General features: G+C 39.5%; 1 protein-coding gene across 8 annotated transcripts in view; it reads right to left on the reverse strand.

Moving 5' to 3' along the window:
• The window catches only part of ADAMTSL1 (ADAMTS like 1), a 472,773-nt gene that overhangs the window by 261,842 nt on the left and 195,045 nt on the right, over positions 1-15,886 (reverse strand). For 6 of the 8 annotated variants that reach the window (XR_016393555.1, XM_089913195.1, XM_089913196.1 and 3 more), the window contains exons 10-11: positions 4,901-4,951; positions 160-364 (exon numbers count right to left, since the gene is read on the reverse strand). Coding sequence is in view for 7 of the 8 variants with exons in the window: in XM_089913195.1 (XP_089769321.1) it covers positions 160-364; positions 4,901-4,951 (256 nt within the window). In the remaining variant the exon portion in view is untranslated. The remainder of the gene's footprint in view (positions 1-159; positions 365-4,900; positions 4,952-15,886) is intronic. The other 2 variants (XM_089913199.1, XM_089913198.1) reach the window with 1 other exon arrangement.

The following is a 15,886-nucleotide window of genomic DNA, read 5'->3' on the forward strand; positions in this document are numbered from 1 at the left end:
CGATTCGGGGCAAGCCTGCTCTGGGGCCTAAACGGGTAGGCTTCTAGACCCCTCCAGAGGAGAAGCGGGGAGCTGCACAGGGTGGGTGGTGGGGTCATGATGAAGAGAGGGAAGAGTGGACTTACTCTCCTAACGAACAAAGAAAGAAGGCACAGTTACCGGAGACCACTCCTGTGCCAGCCATTTAGGGCAGTCAAAAATGTTGCAGGGCTGCACGATGGGCATCTTAGGGGTGTACATGCATTTCCACTCTTCCACTGAGGTGACATGCCCCTGGATGTCCTCCTCCACACAGGAAACTGCCCGGCTCTGGATGCCCCCCCCACACGAGGAGGAGCACGCGGTCCACGGGGTGGCCTCCCACCTACAGAAGCAAGGGGAGTCATCAGGGCAGACACGCACACTGCCCACCTCCTCAGTGAGCTTTCCCACCAACCCCTTCCCAGTGCCCATCGGGGCAATCAGGTTCTGAGAGGCTACACTCCAGAGGACCAAAAGCCAGCTACGGCCTGAAATCTGACGAGTCAGAGAGGATTCGATGCTGGCAAAAGTGCTCTGGAAGCCTCGAAGCTCTACACAAATGTGAGAAATTACTCTTGGAGAGTGGTCTACAAGGATAACTGTGGGGTCTGTAGCCTACTCAAAAGAGGGCTGTTCAGTCCTTCTTCCTACAGCTTCAGTATAGATTCTAAGTGTGTGTGTGTGTGTGTGGGTGTGTGTGTGTGTGTGGGTGTGGGTGTGGGTGTACGTGTATATATAATATTTACATTATTTTATATTTTATAAATATATCTATCTAGTAGCTATCTATCTCAATATCTATCTCAAGACTAAAATTGGTTAATGGTTAACACTAATAGTTTGTACCTGGGATAATACTTTTCATTTGCGATGCTATACTTTATTACTTAGCTTCTGGACACTTTTACATGAGAAGATCAAGAAAGATTCAGGTAAATCAAATACTCTTTCTCCCTTGCTTCTACAGTCATCAAGTTTGGGAGTACATGGATTTAGCATAATTCTGATGTTCAAACTGTATCATCATTAGGAACCAAAATGTTAATATAGGCGTTATCTACTTGTTCCCTAGCTGCTAGGGGCGGGGGTACTGACAGTTAGCACTCCCTAAAGAACTCCTGGAATTGTGAAGAAGTTTGGCTCTGGTTCAAAGGCTGATGGCATTGGAATCTACAGATAAAGTAAAGTAAGGGAAAAAATAGCAACGTTGTCAATAGCACTTAAGAGAATTTCATTGATTCTTCAGATCTCTACACAGCTCTGGTGCATCTGGGACCAGAGGCTGAGAGGGATCTTTGCCCGGTTCTCTTCTCTCTTTCCGTACGTTTAAAGAATGTCGTAGTTTTTAACAATAAAAACATGGGGACTGGGCTTCTTTTTCTTGCATATATAGTCTGCTTGTTGATAAGGACTGCTCAAGATGTAAGATTTCTCTTAGAATTATGAGAGCTATCATTGTAATGAGAGAAAAACAAAATGTCACCAAGTTGATCCACTTGAATAGTTAAACGTAAAAACACCGCACAGGCATACCGTGGAGACGTGAATTATTCTCTACATGGGATTTCATGTGTATTGTGAGCCTGCTTTCTCTTTTGCAAGAGCCTGGATAATGTGTGTTTCCCAGTTACAGAGAATTTTCCTCCACATTTTCTCTGCACCGTTCAAGTCTAGGCAACAACTGTTATCTCCACTGCCAACAGCCTAAACATGCCGCCAAATACAATATTTTCCTGTGCATATTTCCCCAGGAGACACATAAGAAAACGTTATTATGGGGAAACTGAGGTCCTCTGTTTAGCCCTTTCGAGACTCTCTGTTCCCTTTCAAGAGAAGGAAGCAGCTCTGTAGAGAGTTTCTCTTCCAAAGGGTAAGACCAATTCTCATTTGTCTCCATGTAAATCTCTGGAGAGCTGGAGGTGGATAACAGGTCTGATTCAGACTGAAATTGGGCTGAATGTATACGTACAAATTTGCATTAGACTCGATGTGACAGTGAACTGGGAATATGTTTTGAACGGACATTTAATCTCTTAGAACATTAAGATGCCATCAAAAGAGCACATTTTCTAACTGGTACTCTAACATCCCTAAACTGGACCCTTCTAAAGAGACAGTGATTAATTTCTGTCTCGACACTTGGACCTGATCCATGGTGTAATTCTCTAACCAGTAATAAGTATCCTTTTCAATGTCAGTGATCACAGAAAGACAAATGATTTGAATATTATTCCAAGTATTTATAGTATGGTTCCGGCCCTCAACTGTAGTTCTACATGTGAAAAGTTATAATGTGAATCCTTGCATAATAAGAGGATTATGTGGAATTTCAAAGCAAAACATCCCGGTGCTTTAAAGAAAGTATAACAAAAGCTCAGAGAGGGCATCAGTTAGGATATCTTAAAACAGGGACCAGGTAAGTATTTGGAAAAAAAAATACATCCAAGAATCTTGCCCAGGAAGAATAAGAGATGACTTCATATATTTTAACTCCTTTGGCTTTTAATTTTTAAGTACACAGTGTATTTAGTTTAAGAAATTCTCAAAATTAAGGATTATGTGGAAAAGTTACATATATTAAGTATAAATTAAAGATTATTCATCAGACTATGTTCTTATATCATATTCAGATATATGTTATAGTCAAAGACTGAAAGCAGGAAAAAAGAATCTAAAAATTCTTTGTTTGTGTTAACGTTGTGTTTTGTATCTACACTTGTGGTCTTAAACCCATTCGAATAATCTCAATAAGTAAAGCCTTCTGCCTTGATCAGTAAGTAGCTGCCCTCTGAGAACCATTTTTGAGCCTTAATTCTTCTTAAGAAATGAAAACATATTCATAGAAATAACTTCCATTTAGTAAGGCTTTATCAATAAAGCAGAATATCTAACTTTCCAATTAGTTTAGTAACAGAAGTGCACGGGGTAAGAAATATAGTCTGTTTATTTGCTAGTTGTCTTTTCCCACTGTGATGCATGGACAGGCCAAAGTGTGCAGAAGACGGGATGCAAATAAACATCAAGGAGGTTCATCTCAATCTCTCATTGAGAATATTGAGCTTCAGGCACTTGGGGGAAATCTGAATATATAAGAAATCAAGTTTAACCTAAGACAGGCATTAGTCACACCACAGAAATATAAACAAGAGAGATCATAGATATGAAAGAAACTGAGGAGTGCCATTACAGGAAAAACATCAACTTGTTGTTCTCACCCCTGATACCCAACTGTGCCTTTATCTCGAAATCCACGGCCTTCACCCAACCAGATACATGCGTCCTATGAATACTTATTTTACAGATACAGGAATTAAAATCAAATAAAATCTTGGTTCAGTTAAATTAATCTTTTTATATTTTCATTCCATTGTTTTTTCGAGTTTGGTTCTGGAGCAAACCAGCAAAAGGATACATCAGTAGCATTCTAAAGTCATTTATTGTCTTTATCAATATAGACATAGGAAAGTGGGAGGGAGCTGATGAATGAAGTAACTCCGTAGTGGAAGAACTTTAAAAAAACCCCAAACAATTATATATAGTATTAATCAAGTAGCCCTTTCTATATGCTACCGTTAGAATGGTGATAAGTGAGTTCCGGGCCAGTCACTGGAAGTATTTAAGTAGAGGCTGGATGACAACTCGTATTGGTTTACATGTGCGTGCGTGCGTGCGTGTGTGTGTGTGTGTGTGTGTGTGTATAAAATATGTCAGAATACATCCGTAGTAAATACACATATATGCATATTTGTGTAAATACATGTGTTCACGTATGTGTGGTGAATGGGTGCGATTATTGGGGAAGAGGGGGAGAATGAAGCATCACTGGGGAGCTGGACTAAAAGACTTTGAGGTCCTCTTTTTGCATTTCAATTCATTAAGTATTTGAAGATTTTCAATCAAACTTTGCTTTATTTTACAGTTCAGAATAAAATTATTTTCTGGGCTTTGTTTAGTTTGAAATTGCACAAACCACCGTGGATTATTTCCAATTATTTGTGATCTGATTTAAACCTTGGGTTCTAAACAGCAGCTGGCTCCCTGAAGTCCAAGTGAGCAAAGAGAATAGAGCAAAGGTCTTGCTTAGCACAGTGGTGGCTTCACACCCAGATCTAACTTCTGCTCTCTGGGGAGCTCTTTCCAATGTGGCAGGCGATACACTCAGTAGCTAGAGTATTTTTCAGCTTCTCCAGTTTTCTTATGAATATATTAATAAAGAGAACAAGTTCTTTTAAAAGTTCCTCAATCACTTTAATGACTTTTTCTAGTTTTAAAGAATACCGTACTTTAAAAAAGCAGCATGGTGCATGGAATTTTATGTTCTGGGAGAAAAACACAAGAAAAACCTCCCCTCCCCACCAAATGTTCTGAACAATAAGGATATGAAAAAACTGCCTTTTTGTATTTAGTTATAATTTCTTTGGAACAAAAAAAGGATATTCAAAACCCCTACGCAGAGTAATACCACATCTGGAATTCCACATTTGTGGTATTGGGATAATAATTCAGGCAGTGTTTGTTTAACAGTTAGCAACAGTGCTTTAATGACTAGGGTCCTATTGCAGAGGAAACATAAAAAAGGACAAAGGGAGTGAAAGAAAGACATAACATAAACCCGTACACTGTATCTAATCATAGTGAATTACTGTGTCCACTGCAATGTAATCTGATCGTATCTTAAAATGGTTTTTGAATGACAAGCTTACAGTCTGAGCAGACCAGGGTTATTCAAAAGCAGAGCTCAGGATGGATTGCAAAACATACTGTCTACCATCTTATTTTTACAGAGAAACACAAAATCTATAATATATATATATATATGTATAAAAGAAGCAGAAGACTAATTTACTAATTCTAGCATCAGGATGATTGATTTACGTACCGAGGAAGGGGATGGTAGAGGTCATAAGGCATGATCTGCTTGTATCCGTCACTGTTAGGAACAATAATGCCAACCCTCTGAGTAGAAGGTACACACAATAAAATAAACACTAAATGATTACATTATACAATTTTTTTTAGACAAATGCAAAGTAACATTAATAAATTGTCTCTAAAAAACAACACTAAAACAGTTCAAACTCTTTATGCTAGCATCTGTTTGAGGATGGGGCAAGTTCTTTGAAAGGGCACCGTTTACTATAATTAGTTCTCTGATCCAGGCAGGAAATACCAGTGGAAAGGGTGGTAGTAAGAAGACTGGGCACCTCATCATTAACTATGACACAATAAGCTTGCAAATGTTCTTTAATCCCCCCAATTATACATCCTATGAGGTCATTATTATCATCATTATTAATGTTACTTCCAGATGCTCACCAAGCAGTTTTACAGTTACGGTCTCACTTCTGATGAACGAGAGAGCTATGTGTAAGAGTATGTACCTGGGAACTGACAACACTATGTAGCATGCATTAGCAAATAGGTAATGCACCCTTGGCAAATCTGAGGATTTTAGTAAAATCTGGAAAGCAGCCGCTTGGTTATTTTATAAAGGGAAGGGGAACTAGTGAATATAGTAGGCAAAGATCAACAAAAGCACATTCCCTACCAAAATAAAGGTAGGGCAGTTCAAATGTGATAATAAAGATGAAAGATCTTTTTTTGTGGTCTATAAAATGTGATATGGCGTTAACTGCTATTATGGTGGTGGTTGTGATCTGACTGTTGTTAGTATACCTGGTGCTCTGGGAAACCCGTGAGATTTAGAGATAAAGACTAAAGGAGCCACAAGAAATGACATTTTAGGCTGTATGGCTAATGGATTCACAGGAAATGATATTATAGGCTGTGTGGGGGTCCCCAGAGGCCTTTAGGACTCCAATAAAGTACACTAACTACCTCACTGATATCAAGGAAAGCCTCCAATTGGCAAGACTTTCTTCTTGCTGAGTCCCCTTGTTTGTGGGAGATTTATGACTCATGAATCCCAGATAAAAGGGCTAATACAACAGACTCTCCATCAAGAGTGGGAGACAGAGAGAGCTCAGTTCACGGATGTCATGTATTTGCTGCAGCAAGGCATGGCAGGTCATGAGCAGAAGACACTTATTTTACCACTGACAAACGATAGCAAGTCCTTCTTTTGAATATTGAAGGAACTCATGTATTCTATTCTAGGATGAATGGAACTCATGTATTCCGGGATATTCCGGGATGAATATCCGTATTCAATATAAATGTTTGTATTTATATTTAAATAAATACATTAAGACTCACTTTGATCCCATCCTCTGACATAGGACGATACAGTACGTTCTTTTTTTTTTTTTTTTTTTTTTTGCGGTACGCGGGCCTCTCACTGCTGTGGCCTCTCCTGCTGCGGAGCACAGGCTCAGGACGTGAAGGCTCAGCGGCCATGGCTCACAGGCCCAGCCGCTCCGCGGCATGCGGGATCCTCCCGGACCGGGGCACGAATCCGTGTCCCCTGCATCGGCAGGCGGACTCTCAACCACTGCGCCACCAGGGAAGCCCAGTACGTTCTTTTTATATGGCTAGTAAACCTAAGCTTTTGGGTAGAATGAGCAAGGTATACTGTAGAACAGAAAGATAAAAAATAGCACTGGCTGGACATAATGCCAGGTAAGGAGGAAAGAGGGAGTCATAAAAAGGGTAGTTCCTGAAGAAATTACTGAAAGGTAAGGGAGAAATGAGAGAAATTAAATTTGAAAGAAAACGAGAAAAATATCTTTGAATACAGATTTCTCTTCCGAAGAGGTACGAACACTGGAGTAGTAATTTGCTTATTTATCTTACATGACTAAATTTTCTTCATTTATTTGTGTGACTAAAGGTATTCATTTATATAACTAAACTTTCATGGTGTGTGTATGTGCATTACTCTTCAGTAACGATGCTCATGAAAACGGATGCTGCCTTTTGAGGAAGTTCAAAATCCCATAGCTCTAACAAACACAAGAATGGGATGAATATTAGCATTAAACTTTTCTCCCTGTTTTCCAAGATAGAGAAACTTCCTATTCTTTTCTGCCTTCTTTCGACAAGAAATTGGATGTGAAAGGTTAATCCTGTCTTTGGTTAGAATCATGTGATCTCTTTCCAAGAATTCTTCTGCCTAGTAATTAAGGAAAATTTCTTTCTAAAAGAACTGTATTTGATAGAATTCCAACCTTCCAAAGTTCTTCTAATAACGTTGGTAGTTAATTAAGGAACATAGATAACTGACTTTGCAGTTGTATTTTAGCTAACCCTAGTTATCTTCACTCATGCCTACATCCAGACCTAAATGCAGAAATGCGTATCGCTGTCTTTGCTCCCGAAAAAATTTATGGCTATGATTTGTCATTCTCAATATTCGAACGAACTGTTACAGATCTCTGCCGACTGATTTATCAGCTGATGACGTTTAAAACGGAGGCAGTAATATTGAAGGAGACAGGCTAGAAGAAAAGAAGGGGAATGAAAGAGGGAGTTACAGAATTCAAGATGTTGGGCTTTGCATTGGACTGATTTAGAAATCATGTTTTTGTTTGAACGAGGAGCTTTTAAACCTGGATTCAGCAAAACTATAGCTATATTTGTATTTCTGTGGCATAGGTCATGGTGAAGACTCATAAAATGACTCTATGGCACCTGTGTAAACAGAAAGATATCAAAACAATGGTGCTCTGTCCAGTCCTGTTAATGCATATTCATGTGCATGGGCTCTGCTCTCTCTTGGGGTTCATGCCATGGCCCTGGCCTTTCACCACATTGTCACAGAGGGGCAGGCAACACTGCCTAAACTTAACTCTCCATTGCTTCCTTTTAAGACACTTAATCTTTTTCTTAGGCAAAGTGTATCTATTGAAGAATGATGGAAAAGGATGCCATTTAGGGACTTGAAGAAATCCTTTCCATGTTTAGGTCTTCATTTTTATGTGTACGTGCGTGCATACATGTTTATGTATGCATTCAGACGTGTCTGAACATACATGCAGTGGGGAAGGAGGCAAAAATAATTTAAAAAAATGATCGCAAAGGGAAATGTAATAAACAGTTGGTTTGGGGGTAAAACTACTCATTCTCCATTGCCTTCACTATTCTGACTGCTCATGCACTTCCTACACTGGGCAATGACTTGATTCCATCTAAAGTCTCTCAAATCAAGGGTCATGGTGGGAAGAAGAGAAGATGAGGACGAAGAAAGGGTCACTCTGGACTCATGTGATATAAGTAGAAGAAAGACACTGCACATCATCCTCTCAAAGTCCACACCTTGCTGAACCGTCCAATGACAGGAGAATGCTTCCATGTTATGACAAACTCATGGAATAAAATATTACGCAGCATATGAACATGAAGTCTTCTGAACTATTTAATGACATGGAAAACGTTCAAATGTCATGTCAACTGAAAAAATCCAATACAAAATAGAATGGACAATGTAATCCACAATACTAAGAAAACTTAGGTGTTCATATACCACCTATACAATCATTTTTGTAAAGCCTATATATGTGTCTGTATGTGTATACATATGTGTGTCTGTGTGTGTGTGTATACATGTGTGTGTGTACACATAAATATATTAGAAAAGGACCCAAAACAGTTGTTAGTTCCTGGTGTTTGTATTATGGATGTTTTTTGGTTTTTTTTTTTTGCTTTCTTCTTTTTATATTTCTCTGTTTTCAGGAACTAGAACTTTGAAGTAAAACAAAATTCAAGTCTGAGAAAGCAAAAGACAGAAACATTTGGAAACATGATATAAATGGATGAAATGAGGCTATCCCTTCAATTCCCACGTGTCACTTAAAGATGACTGAGACTTTGTACTGAAATCATGTCAGAAGCTATTATAGAACAATATCCCTGACTTTAAAAATCAAGCCCTCTTCAGGCTCACACTACTCAGGTGTGAACTTTACATATTGTGACATATCTCTCTTTCCAAGAAAAGTCCTAATGTAACTAACTTCATGAGCACCTAATTTGCGAGGTTCTGGGTTCTTCCTACAATAGAAACGAATCACAAGGGGTCGCTTTCATGGCTTCAACGGTCCCTTCCAGTGCATCTCTCACGACCTCTTGCCTCTTCTCCAGGGCTGCAGAACCTCATTTCTAACGTCCTGATGGCTGGACGTACTCTCAGTGTGTCAAGCTCAGTGGGTCCAGACAATTCATTATCTTCCCCTACAAACTGCTTCTTCTCCTGTGATCACTGTTACTGTTCAGAGCACTGCCATCCTCCCATCCACCCAGGCTGGATACCATGGGGCATCGTTGCTCTTCTCTTTCCTGTATTCCCTACAGACACGGAGGTCTTCCAGTAGTGATGTCTGCCAAATACATCTCTGTGACATGAATTTAGGCCCTTTCGCATGTCTCCTAACAGATTTCCCTGCCTGCAGGCATTGTCTCCTCCAATCCAGCCTGCTCACTGCTGTCATAGCAACAGATACTTTACTTCCCAAGGCAGCCCATAACACCCAATGAAATTTCTTAATCAAGTGCTACCTCATCTATAGCCTGTCCTTATTTTCCCTCTCAGCATGTAGCCAGACACTTCTCTCTTCCTCTTCCAAATACCCATAGCACTAACTCCCCTCATCACTTTTAACTGTATACTATCTTTTAACTATGTATACATTTTCTTTAGTCTAACAATATGGGACAAAATCCGTATTGGTTCTTTACTATATCTTTTAACACAGTGCCCTGCACAGAGGCAATTCATAAATAATGAGTCAACGAAATCATGCCATTGATGTGCAGACACAAAAGCAAAGCTACCATCCAGAATGAAAGCGAGCAAACAAACAAGAACAAGGTTAAAAAAAACTCCCAAACTGCCACTCACGGTGCACATCTTTAGTCCCACTCCTTGCCCTTTGCTAGCTCCTCCATCTGTATGAGGGGCAGGCTGTTTTAGAGGGTAGCTTGGCTGCTCTGACAAGCAGAGGTGATTGGGTGACCTGGGGCAGAGAAAGGACAGCTTAATGGCAACTGCGCTTCTAAGCTGCTTGGCTAAGCTCTACATCTCTTCCACTGGGCATCTCCCAGAAACAGCCATGACGGTTTTTAAAAAAATCTTCTCTTCCCTGTCTGTCTCATGTGTCTTTTCAGGTATCATGCTGCTTTGTAACTGCACAATTCAACTTCCCTCGGGCAGTGTGGTGGTCCAGACTCTCGTTGGCTTTACTTTGCCTTTGCCATGGTACCAAGCACAGAACTTAGCATGAGATTGGTACTCGATAAAAAAAATGAATGAAATTGTGGGTGGTGGGGGCAGTTCTGGCACAGAAGAGAGTCATTCATCTTTTCTCAACAACTCCAGGCCAATAGAAACCAATCTCTTCCCAAGCAACTGTTCAGAATGGGGGAGGAGAGAAGTAATAAAAAGTTGGCAGAGACTCAACCATTTGCTTTTTCTAAGATTGATTTTTTTTTTTTTTTTTTGCTGTACGCGAGTCTCTTACTGTTGTGGCCTCTCCCTTTGTGGAGCACAGGCTCCGGACGCGCAGGCTCAGCGGCCATGGCTCACGGGTCCAGCCGCTCCGCGGCATGTGGGATCTTCCCGGACCGGGGCACGAACCCGTGTCCCCTGCGTCGGCAGGCGGACTCTCAATCACTGCGCCACCAGGGAAGCCATGCTTTTGCATGAGTGGCAGAGCACAGAGGATTATAGCATAATGAGGACAAGGACCCCCTGAGGAGTTGGGAGATGGAAGGACTGTTCTCCTCTCTGCCAACTCTCTTTCTGTGTGACCTTGAGTGCATTGCATTTGGACCCCTGTGTTGGTCTTCTGCAAAATCTAAGTATTGGATGAAATCAGGAGTTTTAAGATGAAGTTAAGAATGGGTGCCTGGAAACCCATCTCATGGAGCTCTATCTTATCTGTCCCCTTCCTAGTGGCTGCTAAGGGCAGAACTCAGAGTTCTGTGGACCATAGATTGAAAACCACTGAACTAGGTAATCATCTCAAAAGCTCTCCTATTTTAAAACCTGATGACTTTACAAAACACCGTAGGTTTCCCTATCATTTAAAGAGGCAAGTTGGAGATCCAGCAAATGAGGAAATATTCTGTAAATAGGTTACAATTTTTTTTAAAACATAGTAGCTGCTAGGCAACATTCATTTATCTTTTAGAAATCAGACCAAAAAAACCCTGCTTCATTGTCTAGGATTTGAAAACATTTTAAAGATACATATTCATTTTCTGCTATAAAACCAACTACTGGAGAGTTTTTGATCATTTGATCCAAAATATCGTAATTTCCTTATATCTATATTTCTGTGGTTAAATATTTCTGATATTAATGAATGCAATTTCTGAACTGCTTTTAAATAAATGGGACTAATATTTCCTTGGGCTTTGGTTAGCTTTTCCTGTACTGTCGCAAGAGATTTGGTCATTGTTTGATTTGAGTAAACATCAGTATTTACGTTTACATGAAAAAGGCGTGCTTAACCCAGGTTTGTGGTCAATTCAGAGATCCAGGGCACCAAACTTTGCATTGATATGGTTGGCAGTTCTGTGCTGGCTGTGGAGGTGTATGGTGGGTCTAAACCAGATCTCACAGGTTGCTGCAGGCATCATGCAGAACAAGGGTACCTCTAGGATATGATGACACCAGGGCAGGTGACCTGAGTTTATGTAGCATAGGAGCTGCTCTGGAAGCGGAGGCACTTAGGTCCATGACCCAGCTCCTGCCTGCCCTGACTTGGTGCAGATCGCATAACTCCTCTGGGCTTCAGTATTTTCATCTGTAAATATAGATGATAATCCCTGTCTTGCTAACCTCCTGGGGAAGGTAAAACTGGATTGAGATAACAGATGTGAAAGCACTGTAGAAACTTCAAACAGCAGTAACATTGGGCCAGTCACGTTATAGGGTTGGTTCTCAATAACGATAGCTGACTTGCATTGAGCGCTTGGCATCTTGCTGAGAGCTTTACGTGCACCATCTCATGTACTCTCTATAGTTCCTGTCTGACAGGAATACTATACTCATTGGACAGACGGCAAGACTAAGGCCTAGAGAAATTAAGTAAAGAAGCTACTTAGCTAGTAAAGTCAAATTGAAAAATTGAAGTAAAAAATGAGGATGATAATATCTGTCCTATTAACTCACAAGTTAATTAAAAGATTGCATATATTTACACTTTTAAAAAGTTTAAAATGTAATATATGAAGTGATCATTATTATTAGTGATGAACTGGCTTGGTGGAAGAAGAGAATTGTCCCGTAACTGAGTTAGAGCTGACTGTCTGATACTGTGTGGTAGGTCTATAAACTTGGGAAGGGTACGACCATGTATTCTAAAAAGCATCAGAACTCTGCTTTATTCATCTCATCATAAATGCATGAAAGTGCAAATGCGATTTTACGATGGTATTTTTTGCCGCTTATTCATTAGCTACTTAAAGTAGTATATTTAAATGAGGTTGAGCAAAAAGAAGGAAGTTGTTACTTTTCTAAGTAATTTACCTACTTTTATAAAACAAACAGAGCTTCGTGACTAGGAAGACATTTCATTATACTTTAACTCCCAACTGAGAAAACCATGTTCTAGCCCTTACATTGAGTCCTCCTTTTTTGGAGATGGACATGGCATAAACCCCATGCAGATTGAATGGCAGTGTCTCATAGCTGGTTAAGTGGGGATTTTAGAAGTTGCTAATTATCTTAGTTTTTCATGATCATGATTTTTTAAAAATCTGATAAATGTGATTTGCTTTCATGAAGGAATTTCCTAGGAATTTATGTTTCCTATTGTTAAAACAGCAAATAGAGAGCTACCTCTCTAGAAGACCCATATGCAGTTTTAGAGTTCCAAGTCCATTCATGGAGGAGATAGCTGATTTCTGGAGAGTTTAGGAGTTTCTCTGAAGTAACATCAACATTATCATAACGGTGATCTTAGTCATAAGAGCTGCAGCCACTCACATTTATTGGGTGCTTATCGTGTGTTAGGCACTCTGCTAAGCTCTTTAAATGTATTACACCCTTTATTCCTCACGACAGCTCTACGAAGTAAGTAGCTATTATCCTTACTTTGGAGGATGAAAAAACTGAGGCTTAGTGAGAACAAGTAATTTGCCGAAGGCTACCCAAACCAGTAAGTGACAGAGCCAGGATCCCAAGCCAGGCTATGTTGTTCCAAAGCTCCCCTCCTAAATCACCATGGTATAGTGATAATCACTGCAGCACCACTGGACTAGCTGGTCACCAAGTTAGCGTGACTGGGTTTTATAGGTCCACTGTACATGCTGTCGCTCACGATGGAGATTATTTCTCTTGCATTAGGATTTAAGTTGCATTAGGATTCAGTTTTCTGAGATTTTGTTCACACTTCGGTCCCATGGCCAGGGATGACTTATGCAATTTGCTGTCAAATTAAATGGTGCTGGACAAAATAAGTCCACTTGAACTCAAAAGAACTGCCACTTGGGGCATACAAGTTTGGGCATTTGCTTAGGACTGCTGCTCTGAATTCCTTGAGGGAAGGGGGAATCTGTATGTAGTTTCAGCAAAAAACAGATTTGTTTGCTAATGATTGTGACCATGATAGTGTGATGAGTGAGAGCTTTTTTTGCTTCTCCAACCTTTGCCAATTTAAGCCCCCTTCATTACTGCCTTGGAGAGAAAAGCAGGGGTCTGTGCCAAAAACCCCCCCAAAAAACAAACCAAAAATAACCTGAAAAGGTGGTTCTCTGATCTTCTCACAAATAATGTCTTGCACAATTCCCCCCAGACAGCCTTAACAGTCTTACCAGTCTCCTAGACTGAGTTACGTAAGGCCAAATGTAGCCTTTTTTACATTGAAAGACACTCTGAAAACATAAGGTGCTTATTAGCTGAACTAAAATCATGCCTTTTTAGTTGTTGCTGAACCACAGGTATACATTTGGAGGCTTTCTGGCCACATGACAGGCTTTACCCTTCATCCAAGAAGCAATGATGACACAAACCATTGCACAAATCACCAGGTACTGCGTTAAAAAAAATAATTTCCCCTCGTGTAAAACAGAAGCTATGATTCTAGCATGGCAGGCACAAGGAGGATTTTACATTTGCTAAGATTCCAAGTGTCTTAGCTACTATAGTGTTAAATCAATGAAGCAGAAAACATGTTAAACATGTCCAGATCTCTGATATCCAGAAGGGCCATGCCTCCGGACTTCTGGGTGTGCCCAAGTTGGGACCACCACCAGAACATATACTATATATAGGGTGTGTGATGGGACTAGTGATAACATAGCTCTGAGGCACCTGTGAGAAATATTCTCAATTTTAGCTAAAAGTTATTAAATTTTAAACTTCACTTTCTCTTCTGTCCCATTATAGGCATTGTTTTAGCTTCTTTTTTGAGACCGCTTTTGGCCTGGAAACAAAGAATTTTGTCGTGTCATAAAAATAACTGCATAAATGACATCAGTAGAGAGCAATACAGCTTTCTTGGGATGGAACATCTGGCCACCAGGTAAGCTCACTTGTTGGTCTTGTAGTGAAAGGAACTCAAATTCCTGTCTCAGGAAATGTCAACTTACTACATGTCATGGATATTCATTTCAGGCTTGCTTTAGAATAGTGGAAAACAAGAATGCTAAGTCATTGAATTCCACGTGCCTATTATATACAGAATGATTTTACCTATGTATGAGCTATAGACAAAACTGGAAAGAGATATAGCAAAAGCATTAATAGTGATAATCTGTGGGCACTGGAGATTTTTAGTGAATTTTATCATTTTCATTATAGTCTTTTAACTTACCAACATTTCTGAGTTAGCATGAAGAATCAGAAAAAAGCCATGAAAACATGAAAATTATTTTGGAAAGAATAGGCTAGATGTCAACAATCTCTTTAGTCCCAAGAACCACTAGATGAATCTGGCCACAACCATGGAAACCTATGGATGCTGTTGGTGAGTGAAATGAGTAAGTGATGTCATTCATTAGTTCAAATTATTATAAAGCAAATTAATGAGAACAGTGAGGCTATTTTGGTAAACAGAAAAATTGGGTATCAAGGATTATGGCTAACGGTTATCACATCCAGTTTATTTCTGATTTGTTTTGGTTTTAGGTGTGTAGTAATGAGAAAATTCTTATCTCAGAGAAGTAGTTGTTAATGGTGACAATTTTTATAGCTCACCTTACAATCTTCAGATATTTATTTTTTAATTAAACAGACATAATCACGGAACTTAACAATGAGGGCAAAAAGTATTTCCTTTGGTAGTGAAATAATTTTACTATTGTTACAACAATTTTTAATTTTAGCTTAGCTTGAACAAGTTAACATTCGTTTATGTTTGAGTATACTTTTTGTGAGTTATTGTTTAAAGATACTTCAAAATATATAAAATGAAATTTAATGAAGCAACTCCATGGAACAACAACTTCTATAAGCACAGTTGGAAAACCACTAATTTAATGCAACAAATAACCCTCTCACTTCCACTAGTGGGTGAGAAAACTAAGGCCCAGAAGGGTAAAATAATAAAGCCAGGGATACAGACTTATTTAGTGCCTTTTTTGAAGTCCATGGTACTTCACAATCTCGACAGGGAATGAACATGGCTATCTAAATGGGATTTTGCTTTCAAATAATCGGCCAAAAACCATAGTCTAATACAGGAAAAGTGAAGAACTATCTCAATGGCTACATAAAATAAATTTCTTTTGAAATTCCAAAATATGTGACTTTGTTCTAAACAATACCTCTTGTGTTTTCCCTTTTAGGGGCTTCTAGGTTTGGATGCAAAGGTGTTGTTTAATGTCACCATGTCACTCTTGATTTTACTATTAGACAGTTAAATCTGTAGTTAGAAAACAGTTCCTTGGGGGTTTGATTCTGCTGTGTCTGATGAGAGGGCAGACCTATCTTATCGAGTCACTTCATCTCCTTTTCTCAGAC

The sequence above is a fragment of the Delphinapterus leucas genome, chromosome 6 (assembly GCF_059928025.1).
Source record: "Delphinapterus leucas isolate spDelLeu-1000000601 "Yukka" chromosome 6, BTC_Dleu_Yukka2, whole genome shotgun sequence".
Lineage (NCBI taxonomy): Eukaryota > Metazoa > Chordata > Mammalia > Artiodactyla > Monodontidae > Delphinapterus > Delphinapterus leucas.